The following is a 15,290-nucleotide window of genomic DNA, read 5'->3' as shown; positions in this document are numbered from 1 at the left end:
AAGAGAGGGAGATTGAAAATCTAGTTAAGTCATGCCACAACAGCAATCTCGTACTCAATGTCAGCAAAACAAATGGGGTAATTATCAACTACAAGAAGAAGAAGCTGGAGGTCCATGAGCCAGTGCTCATTAGGGGAGCGGAGGTGTAGAGTGTCAGTATGACCATATCAGAGGATGTGTTCTAAGCCAGCAGGAAGTATCACCACAAAGAAGCCACAATAGTGACTTTGAGTTCTTAGAAGTTTGTGTAGATTCAGGATGTCACCAAAAACTTTGACAAACTTCTATAGATGCAGAGAGAAAAGTATTGTAGCTTGCTGCGCCGCAGTTTGATATGGAAACACCAATGCCCAGAAACAGAAAATGTTACAGAAAGTGTGGATTCAGCCTAGTCTATCACAGGCAAAACCACATCCACCATGAAATCCGTTTACAAGGAGCACTGCCATAGGAAAAGACCCTACCATCCAGGGCACACCCTCTTCTCACTACTACCATCCAATATGTGGTACAGACGCTTTAAGTCCCACACCACTAGGTTCAGGAATAGTAACTAACAACTATCAGGCTCCTTTACCAATACAATAATTCACCACTAATCTAAACTAATTCTATGATCTAGAAATTCATTTTCAAGGACTCTTTACAATTCATGTTCTCAGTATTATTTTCACAGTTTGGTTTTCATTTGCACTTCGCTGTTTGTCAGTCATTGTCTGTTTACGTAAAGATTTTTGTGCAATTCTGTTGTATATTTTCCTGTAGATGCCTGCAAGAAGACACATTTTCATTTTGTAGGAAAAGGTAGTGGATTCAGCCCAGTACATCATGGATAAAACCATCCCAACCATTGAGCACTTCTATATGAAATGTTGCTGTCGAAAAGCAGCATCCATCATCAAAGATCGTCACCACCCAGGCCGTGCTCTTTTCTCACTGCTGCCATCAGGCAGAAGGACTCACACCACTAGGTTCAAGAACAGTTACAACCTCTCAACTCATTTCACTACTCGTTTATCCTGTTATTTCATGTTTGTTATTTATTGCTATTTATTTATATCTGAATTTGCACAGCTTGTTTTCCACTGATCCTGCTGACAGTTCCTGTTCTATAGATTTGCTAAGAGTGCCTGCATGAAAAGAATTGCAGGGTTGTACATGGTGACATGTATGTACTCTGATAATTGATTTTATTTTAAGCTTGGAAATTTCAAGGTAATATACGGTAACATATACAAACAGGAGAAAATCCGCAGATGCTGGAAATCCGAACAACACACACAAAATGCTGGAGGAACTCAGCCGGCCAGGCAGCATCAAAAAATACAGTCGATGTTTTAGGCCGAAGCCCTTCGGCAGGACTCAAAACATCGACTGTACTCTTTTCCATAGATGCTGCCTGGCTTGCTAAGTTCCTTCAGTATCTTGTGTGTCTTATATGGTAACATATACATTGAAATAAATTTATTCTGAACTTCGGACTTAATGCTTGCTGCCCGAACATTTTAACATTCACAGGATTGTGTATAAGGGGCAAGCAGATTCCACTAACTGTTTAATTACTCATCATTTACAGAACTCAGCTCATTAGTAAAGATTGTAAAGAGATGTTAAGCTGAAGCCCTGACACTCAGATGGAGGTGAAAGTTGCCAAGGTTAGTATTTGAAGAGGACCAAGGGAGTTAGTGCCCTGAATAATAATTATTCCTCATTCAACATCACTAAAATGAATTGTTCTAAACTTTTCATACTGTTCTTTAGAAGAACTTCCTGTGTGCATATGGCTGCTGCAGTTAATGCATGTCAACAGTGAATGTACTTCAAAAAAAAAATCATTGAATTAACAAAATGCCTTGGGAATTCTTGAAATTGCAAAAGCATTGTACTTTTTTTTCAGTCATATTCAGTCTGTTCATGTGGGTGATAATAGCTGAACAGTCAAATGTGCCACTGAGCAATAAAATCCCAGAATAAATGTCAAATACACATACATATTTATATTAGTGCTATTGCCTTCAAAAAGTATTCACCCCATTGTAAGTTTGGATGTTTTATTGTTTTACAACAATGAATCACAGTATATTTAATTTGGATTTCTTGAACACTGATCAACAGAGGAAGACTCTTTTGTGTCAAAGTGAAAACAGATCTCTAAAAAGTGATCCAAATTAATTACAAATGTAAAACGCAAAATAATTGGTTGCATAAGTATTCACACCCCCTCCCCCCAATAGAATACACCACATCATCACTGGTGCAGCCAATTGGTTTTAGATGTTGCATAATTAGTTAAATAGAGATCTGTTTTTCAAGATCTGTGTGCAGTCAGGGTGTTTCAAGTGATTGTAGTAAAATTACACCTGTAAGTGGGAGATTCAACTGCTGGTGAGTCAGTACCCTGGCAAAACCTACACCAATAAGACAAAAGAACACTGAAAGCAACTCTGTGAAAAGGTTATTGGGAAGCACAAGTCAGGAGATGGATACAAGAAAATTTCCAAGTCACTGAATATCTCTTGGAATACATTTAAGTAAATTATCAAAAAAAAATAGAGAAAATATCGCACAGCTGTAAATTTGCAGGTCGTCCTCAAAAACTGAGTGACAATGCAAGAAGGGGACTAGTGAAGGATGCCACCAAGAGACCTGTGACAATTCTGGAGGAGTTACAAGCTTCAGTGGCTGAGATGGGAGAGACTGTGCATACAACAGCTGTTTCCCGGGTGCTTCACCACTCTCAGCTTAATGGGAAAATGGCCAAGAGATAGCAACTGTTGGGAAAAAAAAACTCACATGAAATCTCAGCTAGAGTTTGCCAGAAGGCACGTGGGAAACTCTGAAGTCAGCTGTAAAAAGGTTCTTTGGTGTGATGAAACCAAAATTGAGCTTTTTGGCCATCAGACTAAATGCTATGTTTGGTGTAAGCCAGACACTGCACATCATCAAAAACACACCATCTCTACCGTGAAGCCTGGTAGTGGCTGCATCATGTTGTGGGGATGCTTCACTGCAGCAGGGCCCTGGAAGGCTTGTGAAGGTAGAGGGTAAAATGAATGCAGCAAAATATAGGGAAATCCTGGAGGAAAACCTGATATAGTCTGCAAGGGAACTGCGACTTGGGAGAAGATCTGTTTTCCAGCAAGACAATGACCCTAAGCAGAAAGCCAAAGCTACACAGGAATGGCTTAAAACTAACAAAAGTTAATGTCCTGGAGTGGCAAAGTCAGAATCCACACCTCAATGCAATTGAGAATATGTGGCTGGACTTGAAAAGGATGTTCACTTATGAGCCCGTGCAATCTGACAGAGCTTGAGCAGCTTTGTACAGAAGAATGGGGAAAAATCGCAGTGTCCAGATGTGCAAAGCTGATAGAAACCTATCCACACAGACTCAAGACTGTAATTGCTGCCAAAGGTGCATCTACTAAATATTGACTTGAAAAGGGTGAATACCTTTGCAATCAATTATTTTATATGTGTTTTATGCTGGTAATTGATTTAGATCACTTTGTAGAGATATGTTTTCACTTTGACATGAAAGAGTATTTTTCCTGTTGATCAATGTCAAAAAAGCCAAATTAAATCCACTGTGATTCAATATTGTAAAACAATAGAACATGAAAACTTCCTAGAGAGTGAATACTTTTTATAGGCACTGCAAGTGTACATATTTTTTTCCAACATCTATTCACAGCTGTGCAGTACTTAGGGCACCAGAATCAATCTGTCTTTTGCTATTCCTTAGTCTTCTCCCCAATTACTCAATAATTCATCACTGCAAAATTTTACGGTTTTCTTTGCTTGTGGCCTAGAATTGCAGGCCCCAGTAAGGCTAAACAAACAAAGTGGCAAACAAGACAGTGTCAATGTCAGCACAGAGTATTCTGCTTCTTGAATTTGTTCCACAAAAACCCAATAATTTATAAGCATAAATAAGAAATGCTGGCTGTAGTTCACAGCCAGTACTCAGACATGATGGAGGACAAGCTTGAAGCAACTCAGTCACAGCTAGTAGCTTCAGAAGAGCAGAGCAGGATATTGGGATATAGCTCACAATTGATAACTGGCCAAATGAAATACATTGACTGCATTTTTCAGTACAACAGTCATCAGCAAAAGAGATTTCAGTAATCAGTGGATGAAATTGGTATTGCGTAATTGTGCAAAGCAGCAGGAGCTAAATGGGATTTAGTATCTGGCAAAGTGAGGCAGTAATTCATGGTTGCATGCATGTGCTGCTTTCAGAGACCAATTCCATTCCCACAAAGTCCTACCTATGTTAAACAAGTCATACTTATCGCAGCAGCTACAGTTGTGCCGAGCGCAGGAACCTTTAACGTTTTTGCTGCTTGCAAGCTGCAGGTCAGTTTGTAGCACTCTTGAGACCCAAGCTGGCCCATCCCTACACTGCAGTCTCCAGGAAGTGCCTTCTTTCAGACTGACTAAGCTGTTTTATGCTGCTTCTCCAAAGAAAAACTGAAAAGTATCTCTGCTATCCTGACTACAACTTATTTCTCAATCAACATAACTGAAACTAAGTATCTGTTTCCAGGAGCATTTTTCATATGTTATAACAAAAATACAATTCAAAAGGCTTCAACTATAAAGTCATTAGAAATACACTAAAAGGCATATGAAAGCACGGATAATATAAGATTTTGTATACTTCTTGATCCACTGTGCTACTTTCTGAATGCGGTGACTATTGAATTTGTACTGTGCTCTTTGCTACTGCATGCTAACCCATGCACTTTCTGTGAACAACTTTCAGATTGCAAAATGCACTTCAAGATGAGATACTTATTTGACAAGCACCAGTGGAGTGTTTTCTGATTTAAAAGGATTGTCCCTAATTCCGTTCAAATTCAAAGACTATGTATTGTGCATAGCCAACTCTTCAGGATACAAAAACCATTTTGGCTGCTGCCCTGTAAACATTTCTGACTGCTTCAGCCAGAACCTAATATTCATACTTGGCTGTGCAGAATGCAAGGTCAAGTGACAAAATTAAATGATTATGTTGCTTTTCAAATAACGTAGCCAATATTTTAAGCAAATCTTCTTTATTAATTTCAGTGATGATTAAATTAAAACCTCTTGCCAGTTTTCCTATAATTTCTGCACAGTGTTAGATACCACAGGTATTAGTGAAGTACATGCTCAGCTATAATAAATCCTCTCTGTGACCATGAGATGTGAAACGTGCTGGCTGCTAATTAAACATTAGCAATCCACATGCTATGTACATCTGTAATGTAAGCATGTTAAATTCAGAAGCAGAAGTCAGTCCAAAAAATTAAATATTTAACATCAAAATACAGATTTTTAAAGCTGCTTCTTGATGGCAAAATTTGTGAAGGCAGGGGCAAAAGTGCAAGTTAGTGCATGATGAAATATTGAACTAAATAGACTAAGAAAGGCTCGGTTTAATCTCTGATCTATGCTGACACAGCTGAATATAGCAAATGTGTTACAAATAAGCTTGAGAAGGGCAAGTTAAAATAAGGGACTATTTTCACTTCGCTTGTGGAAAGTGCATGGGTTGGACGGGAGACTTTTGATCTGCTTCAGCATAGAATGTCCAGATGGGAAAGGCATTAAATGACACCCAGAGTCTCTACAGCCACATTTCCAAAGCAAATTAGCAGCTTTTCCGAAGAGGCTGCTGTTTCAAAACTGATGAAAACAAATAACTTTAAAACTATGTCTCTTAAGTAATTTTTGGCAGCTTAATTTGTGTTATGTGCCTTTGTGGAAGAAAGCACATGAGCAGTTTAAATTAAGATGCATGAATTAATAGGCCAATGCGTAAGCACACTTAGTGGAAAAGGGTTTGTTTATGCCATCTAGTGGTGCCAAATCCCTTAGTGTGACCTACATTTACAAATGTCGGGCATCAGCCATCCTGGGCAAATTTATTTGTCATGTAGTGAGATCACCACAAATCATAATGACCAAAAAGTTACTAATAGATAATAGGCCAATGACATAATGCACAAGTTTTCTTGTCTACATGATTAAGTAGCTATAAGTATTTTTCAAAATTGCTGTACAGAGAAAGGGATTATGTCAAATGCAATTAGTGAAGATAATGGAGGAGCTTTCAAATGACCAAGTAATGGCCGGTTTCTGGTCAGAAGTACATCTACAAATATTTATCAAATTAAACATCATCCCTTCATATTAACATACCATTTGTATGCCAGGCCAAAGGCCCATCTAATGGCCAGATAGTCATACGCCTGGCAGTGAGCAGTTTCACAATGTGCATTCCTGTGGAGTATCAGCTGTGGGAGGAGAGGAATGTCTTCACTGTGTTAGATTAGGTCCTACAGGGCCAGATTTTACTCACCTCTGGTCAGCGACTCTGTAGAGAACTACTGGCAACCACCTTCCTTTGGGTAAGCTTGTCACTAACTTCTGTTGCTCCATGTTGAAACCTACAGAGAGGACCTCCCACACCATCATAGTAAGCTCCAGGGTGCTGCGATGAGGGACACTTTGCTTCCAACCCCTCAGCTTTCTGTCGCCATGGTTACTAGAGTATAGCCTAACCTTAACTAAAGCTTTGTGCAATAAAGTATTATTTTTTGATTTTCTTTCATTTACCTTCATCTTAATGCTTTCAATTAAACTGTGAAGGTAATTCTATTATTTTGTTTTAGTTTTCTTCATAGGTGTATTTATATTAATTATTTAAATCCGTGATCTGTTTAAAGGCCTCATGATGACCCAGAGATATGTCCTCAAGATCCCTGCCTAATTACTGCCAGCATTATAATGTCGCCACCAATTCCCAATCTTTGGGTCAATCGACTCTACAGAATCATAAAAGGAGATGATTTCCAGGGAAAAAGCTTTGGAGACTGGATCACAAACAATCTGCCCTATTACATTCCAACTGACAATAAAACCTTTGATGATAATTCTTATAGCTTTTATTAAATAGGCAAATCATTTGAAAGTGTTTTACATCGCTCAATATTCACTTTCCATTCCTGTACAATGGTAAGAATGTAATCTAAGTTAAAACATCCTGTGTTTAGCAATTTCTTTAAAGTGAAATCCTCATCCCCAGACCTACTAGACTGAAGTTAGAATCACTGTATTCTGCCAACTCCAATTGCAAGAGTATTCTGTCTTTCTGATTGGTGCTAAATAGAATGCTTTTCTCGTTTGCCTTCAACGGATCTATAATATGAGTTACTGGTCATTTATGATTAATTTGTGTTCTTCTTGTGAATGCCTCTAATGCAGTGCGCCAGTACTGCTGCTGCAAGCTTTTCACTTCACCTGTGCGTACATGCACTTGTGCCTATGACTATAAACTTAACCTTTGACTTTCTCTAACTGCTTTGCCATTGTAGTGTCCTGGACTCAACATTAGTATTCCCTCTTAAGTTCCATGACTACAGACCTGTAAGATAGACAAATCATGTCGGTACTCCTTCTTAAAGTCCTGTACTAAACTCAGGTTGACCTGCACTTGGAATACAACTTCAAACCAATTATTTTTTTGGAAATTCAGAGAAGTTAAAGTCTTAATCTACCACCTTACTGAGACAATGGGCAGCCTGTTCTGTAATTGAATATATATCCGCATGTATTTATTTGCATACTCTCCCAACATTAGGAATATGCAATTCATGACAAAGCATGCACACATAGATCTTAACCTTTTACATGCAATCAAGCAAGGTCTTCTTTATTTCAGAGTTTCACTATCTATTTGCCGTACTCTGTTTTATGGGGCATAATTCTCTACACTTCGGAATTTTATACAGGATCCCTGCAAAATAGTGCTGTAGCAATAAACAATATTGCATCAAGCAGGAAAGAGATTTAAAAGTCTGATTAGTTCTAATTGCCAGTTCATTATTCTTCCGAAACCATCAGGAAAAAATACCAATGCTGCAAAAATGACCATGCTTCTTCAAAAACTTCCTCACCTGCAGTAAATCCACAAGCTAAGACCAGAACAAAGTAAGTCATATTATCATTACACAATCATTTATTTCTTCATGCCATCATAGTGTTTGTGCTTTCCAACAGTGAAAACACTACAGAAGTTATTTATTTGCTGTCAGGATCTACTGTGACTGTTGATGTTGTCTTATAAATGCAGGGGCTTTTGTTTCCTTTTCATAACTATAGCATGAATGAATAATTGCCCAAGGCATATTTAAGTGAGTGTGGGAACCACTTCAACACTTACACATTACCCAGCTCCTGGTGATCCATGCATGCATTTTCACCAAAATTAATATAGTTAATTATGCAAAGATGCACACAATGACAGTCAATATTAGCAGCTCCATTTATTGCTGCACTGACTGAATGTCGAATCTAGAATTCTCCAAACAGAGATTAGAGGTGTGCAGAGCTAAACAAGATCTACAAAGCACAATTAATCATTCCTTGTTGCATCCCGTCCTCATATCATAGACATTTCTCCACCACATCATTGGATACGTCGAACTGCTGCAAACCTCTTCCTAACCTCTCAGAGTTTATACACATTTCCAGACATTCATAATTTCAGCAGGCATGTGACTCAAATAATTTTTAAAATGGTGGTTATCAGTTGCCTGCTTACGCAATAGCAAATGTCATAAGATAACATAAAGCAAATTGTCTCCAGATGTTAGAAGTGCCTCCAGCTCCAGTTTGAAAGTATCCCAACAAATAGCAGCTTATTGCCAAGGTAACCTTGAGAATGAATGGCTGTGCAGTCTTTGCCCTACTATGAAGCTGGACAAGAAGATAACTATTGTTAGTGTAGCCCTGACATCCCATTCTCTTGCCTACTCAGATCCTGGTAAGATAATAGCTCCCTGATATTTAGCATAACCTGGGAGTTACTCTCTAGCTCTCATCATCCATATTTCAAACTTTCTTTTTTTATGTCATCTGCCCAATCTCCCCATCATACTGTCTCCTAATAGTCTGCCTACCAATATGTCTGGGAACAAATTAGTTGATGCAGTAGCCCCGATTATTGACTAGCTCTATCTTCTCCCTCCAAACTGCAGCAACTTTTAAAATGTCTTAGCAAACTCAAACACTTGTAGAGTCACAGCAACATAAATAATTCAACAGCTAACCTTCATTGATTCATTTTAATATGTCTGATGACAAAATCTTCTGCTGCTGAATCCTTACTAAGCTTTGTAAAGCTGGAGAGGGTAAGAAGGTGGGATATGGTGGTTAAATGGAAACACTGGGATTCATAATGGCAATGGGCATGAATCCAGCATTACCAATAGACTGATATTGTATAATGACCTAACTATCTGTATACTCTGTATACGACTGATAGGTTTTAGCTGTGCTCATAGTAACATCCTTAAAAATAAGGTGCGGAACATGGCCCAGACACAAAGTCTGCACGTGCACTGAGTGCAGTATGGGAACAAATCTATCATTTAAAAAAGCAAGGAATGCACACCTTTGGGGCATGTCTTGCAGTTGGCATATGTGCTTAAAGCAATTAATGTTCAGAACTGTCCACCTTTAACAATAATCAATGGCATCTGTGCCTGATATCTGCTAAAAAGACATATCTATGAATCAGAGTACAGTACTAGGGAGAGTAAAGCATCATCATTACTATGCTCAAAAGTGCCAGTGGGATTGTAAAACTCTGGGAAAGAACGACATGTTGGATGTCATCTGAGAAAAGAGTAATTAGCCCTTAGGGATACCACAATGCTTTGAATGCTGATTTTTAAACCCCCATTCTGATGTTGTGTGCTTTTTTCTTATTTTCCTTATTCACAGACCTTCTTTATACACAGATTAGTTCTTTGTTTTCCCTATTCAATGTAGAGAGAAGCAAGAAGCATCCTATCCCACAAAACAGCAGATATGGCTCACTGAGTTGGCAGAAGTGTAGGACAATGTAGCATGTTTACATGAGAGGCACAATTCACTGCTAATCCATGAACATAGGAACATATTTTGGTCAGATGTTGCATTTCCCTTTTTGACTAGCAATCTTTTTGTCTCTTGCATTATTCTTGATATCTGTATCAGTACTTTGGCAAGCCTGCATAAAACATAGTAATGTTTTGACAATTGATTCAACATAATGCTGATCTTAAAACAAAATATCCAACCTTATATCTATGAGAATGCTTACTCCTTACATGTAGTGCATTCTTAAGTGGCCATTGCACATAAAATGTTGCCCTACAGCCTGTTGTGCCCGTGTTGTTTCTGAAAGAACTACCACCGTCATCTCATTCAAGATGAAGGGAGAACAATGGTGCTTCCACAGGACAACACTCACAATCCCTTTTAAGCAACCAGGTAACTATCATCCTTGAGCACCGATATGGCTTTTTCATCCCCAGCAAATTTCTCATTTGGCAAAGGGTTCAGATACTACCAGAAAAGATCAGTTGAAATTTAGGGTAATCACAGAGAAAAGGAAAATCTTGACTGTTTGCCCCTACACTGGGGTTATTGAAGCTATGAAAGAAAGTACCAGATAAACACATGAAGAGGACAGTTTAAATCATCCTGCTAGAAAGCGTCTGAAGAGCAGGCAGGCAGGTGGGGTGAATTGTAACAAAGAGATAACATGTTGAGACTGTAGACACTTACGTGCCTGAAAATGAAAATCTTGCCAGATGAAAGGTGCTATTGGACAAGATCCATCATTTGCACTGTGGTCTCAATACTGACAACACATATAATTTATGCCCAGCAAAAATAATGTTGCTTATATTGGGGAATAGTATCAATAAACCCCTTTCATTTTAATTTGTTTTGCTCAATATTTTTAAATCATTCAATGTGAAATCCAACAGTCATTCCTTCATATTCCTGCTTTCCTTTTACACAGATCTTTCATTCCTCATTCTTTTATGCATCCATTAAGTTACATTTTCACATATTGATATGTAGTGTGGATGGGCTTAAAACAATCATTACCTTTCAGCAAACTTGCTTTCAGAAAGCAAGAAAGATATAATTTGATTTTCTTTCACCTGATCTCAATTCTTGTCATCTTCTTTCATCTCCAGTATTTTTTCATTTGACACACAATGTTATGAACAATATGTCTCTAAGACAGTTTAAGTCATACTTATTTTTTAACCTGCATCTCTGTATTTGTTTAAATATTCTTCACATCCTTTTTTGCTTTTCTGTTTATCCTTCAATCTATGTCTATTGTTCATTCTCTTCCCTGGAGTGCTCCTTATTCTATTCATGCACATCTCACTCACTCTCAAAATCTTTATCATTTCACCTTCTTTTAATCTTTGCACAATTTCACTCCTTTGCATATTCTTTTTGTTTTCTTTTCCCAACACCTAAACACATTTTCAGTCCAGAATTTCCTTGTCTAGTTTACTCTACTGCTCTCTTAGACTCTCGCTGTATCTTCCACTATCACTGTGACTTTCTGTATGACACTTCCACGTTCACTTTAACATTACTCGCAATTACTTCCTGTATTGTTCTCTCTTACTTCCTCCATTAGGTGGCCAAATACCCTGGAGTTTCCACTATCTTTTGTTGTAATGTGAAATGGGTGGAATTCTGCCAAATTTCCACTGCAATTTTATATCCAGTGGTAAAAACAGTAGTTATGGATCAATCTACACCAAAAAATCTGCCATGTGATATACTTGTACGCATTTCTATTCTTTAGGCACCAGTGTCAATTATCCCCAGGTTTTCTAGGGAAGTAGTTGTTATAGTCACTGGTTTAAGTAGCAAATAGCTTTAGTCCTTCAATATATTTGATTGCTCTTTATTCACATGTATTCGACTTTGGTTTTCAGAAACCTTTATGTTAATTATTTACAATAAACTATTACCGGCAGTCCATCTGGCAATCTATTGACACTGAAGTGACAATTGACATGTGTAGAAGAGGAAGAAGATTGACTGAGAAATACTCTGCATTTCAAGCTGCCCAACTGATATTGCAGCCATTGGAAGGGTGTTCACAAACCAGTAGAAGTAGATGGAATGGAAGGTGGCAGCACCCTGAACAGTGAATGGGTGGTTAACCCCAATATTGGGTGCTGGTTCAGGGCAGCCCAACTACACAATGGAAGAAAGGTGATTGGCAGGCAGTGAACTGGATTTGATACCAATCTTAACCTGCAAGCCGTGGTACCATTACCTGCTATTCCCTGGTTGAAGCAGATCTAAACTAGATGCAGAGTCAGAACACTCTCAGCACGCTCACTTCCAGTTATCAAGCTACTTTTTACTAGCAATTGGCAATAATTGTATTTTAAAAAACCAGACGGTTCTGGAGATACTCATCCGCTTAGACCACACTCTAGGAAGTGAAACAGGGCTAAAACTTTGGGTGATTGACCATTCAACTAATTCTCTCTCACTACAGATATCCTCTCTTCTGCTAGAAGTTTCCAGCATCTTTTTTTTTACTTCAGATTTCAAGCATCTGCAATATGTTCATGAGCTTCGAGTTGAAATTGAGAGTTTGGGCCTGAAATGGAGCCCTCTGCCTCCATGCATGCCACACTGCCAAGTGTGGTGCAGTGGAATGCTGTAACAGCACTGCTGACAGCTGCAAGGGTGTTCCATCACTTGCTCCGCATCCAGGCTTGAACCGGGAGAACCCTCTCCCTTCCTTTTGGTCTATCCCTTCCTTCACCTACATAGCTTCCCAGGCTTTCAGAATCTGCCGCCTAAATATTATGACAATCCCTTTAATTTCCTGCATCTCTTTAAATTTTACTCGATACAAAATGGTTCACTTCCACCTCTTATGTACTCCCTACGCACATCCAAATTTGCACCTAAGGAATGATGTTGAGTTGAAAATTATTTGTGAACATACTCTCCAATTTAAACCAGTCTAAACCCATCAGCACTCTTTCTGAGGTTTAGACTACACCACCAATTTTATTCCTTTTTCTGTAAATACTCGGAACCTCTTCTTTCCCACCTTTCCTATCTATGTGCATTATTCAGTCTGGGTCTTCAATGGAGGGAAACTAAACTACTATAAGAACTTAAAAGGGTCAACGAAGGCATGGGGTCTACTGTGACCACAGAGTCTACCTGACAAACTCCCGTAACACTTTCATTCATTCCCTGGATTTCTTAACTCATCTGGACCAGATGCACATCCGGTTTGACCCACAGACCGATTTCAATCAGTATTAGTAGGAGGAGAGTTTTATCTCCTGATGTATCTGTTCCCTGCTGGTGAGCCGATTGGATCAAAATTGCTCCCTTTTTCAGGGTGAGTTCCGGCAACAATTTGGATTGCATTACCCCAGATCATGGGCTGCCTTTGATTCCGCAAAGACCTCTAAAACCAAGTCGGGGGGGGGGGGCACCAACAAAACGCGCCAGATACTCCTTCAAACCCTTCCCTTCGTGTACCGACCGCTTCTCCGTGCTCCATTCTGGCCGGGCGCAAGGGTTAACGACGAGACTCGTAGATTCGGGCGGGCAAATAGATGCACCACCGTCCACCAAACGCGCAGCATGATCAGCATTTTGGACCCTCCCACTATCTTTCCCAAGACTCATTTGGCTGTGGACCTGACTTTCATTTTTCTGTACTTCCCATCTGTCACTCAGCGTGAATTTCAATATTTCGTTCTCTCTCTCACACACACACAGAGCTTTCATTCATTCCTGCACATTTGCTCTCCTCTTTCCCTGTGAGTACCTTATTCCTGTTTGTCTCCCGTTGTCAGACAGCTTCGGCTTCCCTCTCCCCCTCCCCCCCCACACACACTCTGTCTAACTTTGTCACGCACTTGTTTTACCTTCCCCGCGTCCTTATTTACAATTCCCTCACCTGCAAAGGAGACCCGAAGCCAGACTCGCGGCTCGGAGCCTCTGATGGCGGCTGAGATTATCTCCTCTCTCCTGGGGTAACTGGCTACCGCTTTCCTCTCCGGCATGAGTCTGATCCTCAGCCTACCCTCGGTCGAGACGGACCAGCGCAGGAAGACTTCCGTCAAGTTGTATACCATCAGGGTAGAAGCAGGGTCGGCGTCGCGCCCGCAGCGGACGGTGTCTGCCCAGCCCACCTCCAGCACCACCTGGTTGGGCTGCTTCTTCGACCTCCGCTTGGACACTGGCGAGGGAGGGGGTGAGGGCGAGTCCGGGACGCTGTCGCCCCAGGCTCGGGGGTATCCCTCCAGGGAGGATCTCAGCGCCTCGCAGTCCAGTTCCAGGCGGCAGTCGGCGTTCCTCGCCCTGCCGAAGAACTGTAACAGGTAGTTGCGGAAGAAGGGCGAGAAGGTGAAGTCCACCGCCAGCCCCTTGCGCTTGAGACGCGAGCTGTAGGTCTGTCCAACCTTGGCCGCTTTGCTCTGCGGGCGCCCCTCCGCCGCTCTGGCCGGTCCTCCTCGGCGCTGCTGCCGCTGGCGGTCCGGGGAAGTGGGCTGGAATCCGGAGCAGAGGAGCAAGAGACCGAGCAGGAAAGCCGCGCTCCTCATTATTCCATGTGGTTGCAAAAGGGAAAATGGGAGAGGTGTGTGGATAGACCCACGGGGGAACTCTGGCAGAGGCGAGGATTTAAATTGATTCTGCCCCCCAATAATGCAAAGTAAATCTTCCTTGCGGTTGATATCAAAGCTTTGATTGTCGGCCGCGTCTCCTGCGAACTGCGCTTATCATTAATTCCTTGTCCGTGTCAGCTTCAGCAGATGCAGATAGATGTTGCCGCTCAAAACATATTCTTCCCGTTCAGAATCTGCCTGCCTCTTCCTCCGGTTAGAAGTTACGTTAAAGCTCTCTTCTCTCTGCACTGTTCCTTCAGTTTGAAATGGGTTTAAGGTCGCGTTTGTCGGCTCTTCAGTCCTTGCCCTCTGTAGAGTGCTGCGATGCCCCCTCCGTTGCTTCTGTACTCTTCCTCTTCCTCTCTGTGTATGTGTAGACGTGAGTGTGCAAAATATCACAAGAGAGTGTATCAGGTTTGCTTTGCTGCATGCTTCAAGCACTCGGGAAGAAATAAATAAAACCCCCCTCTTGTCTTTTTTACTCTGCCCGTAACGTCAGCGCCTCCCCAAAGACATACAGATAGACACACACAGTGAGTCAGATACTCTATAACCCGTCTCTGGAAACACCCTTCAACAGTGCTGTATCCTTTACGTTTAAAGTGGCCCGCCGGGCCCCCGACACATTCTGCCAAATTTAATGACAAGTGTTATTCTGAGATTTTTAAAAATTTACTGAAAACAAAGTCATTATAAAACTCGTTCATGAATTAATTCACATCTCAAGTCGCTGCAAAGAAGCGAAAAGAAAATGCTTTTACAATGTAATATCCTTGG

At 40.6% G+C, this 15,290-nt stretch overlaps 1 protein-coding gene across 1 annotated transcript in view; it reads right to left on the bottom strand.

The window, feature by feature from the left end:
* The window catches only part of LOC132403323 (ALK tyrosine kinase receptor-like), an 891,331-nt gene extending 876,526 nt beyond the window's left edge, over positions 1 to 14,805 (bottom strand). Inside the window, exon 1 of the mRNA XM_059986774.1 lies at positions 13,805 to 14,805. Coding sequence (XP_059842757.1) covers positions 13,805 to 14,450 — 646 coding nt within the window. The 5' untranslated portion in view covers positions 14,451 to 14,805. The remainder of the gene's footprint in view (positions 1 to 13,804) is intronic.
* Between the last annotated feature and the right edge of the window lie 485 nt (positions 14,806 to 15,290).

This window comes from Hypanus sabinus, chromosome 12 (genome assembly GCF_030144855.1).
Source record: "Hypanus sabinus isolate sHypSab1 chromosome 12, sHypSab1.hap1, whole genome shotgun sequence".
Classification (NCBI taxonomy): Eukaryota; Metazoa; Chordata; class Chondrichthyes; order Myliobatiformes; family Dasyatidae; genus Hypanus; species Hypanus sabinus.
The sequence above is the reverse complement of the archived record's forward strand: the minus strand, read 5'-3'. Positions and strand labels throughout refer to the sequence as shown.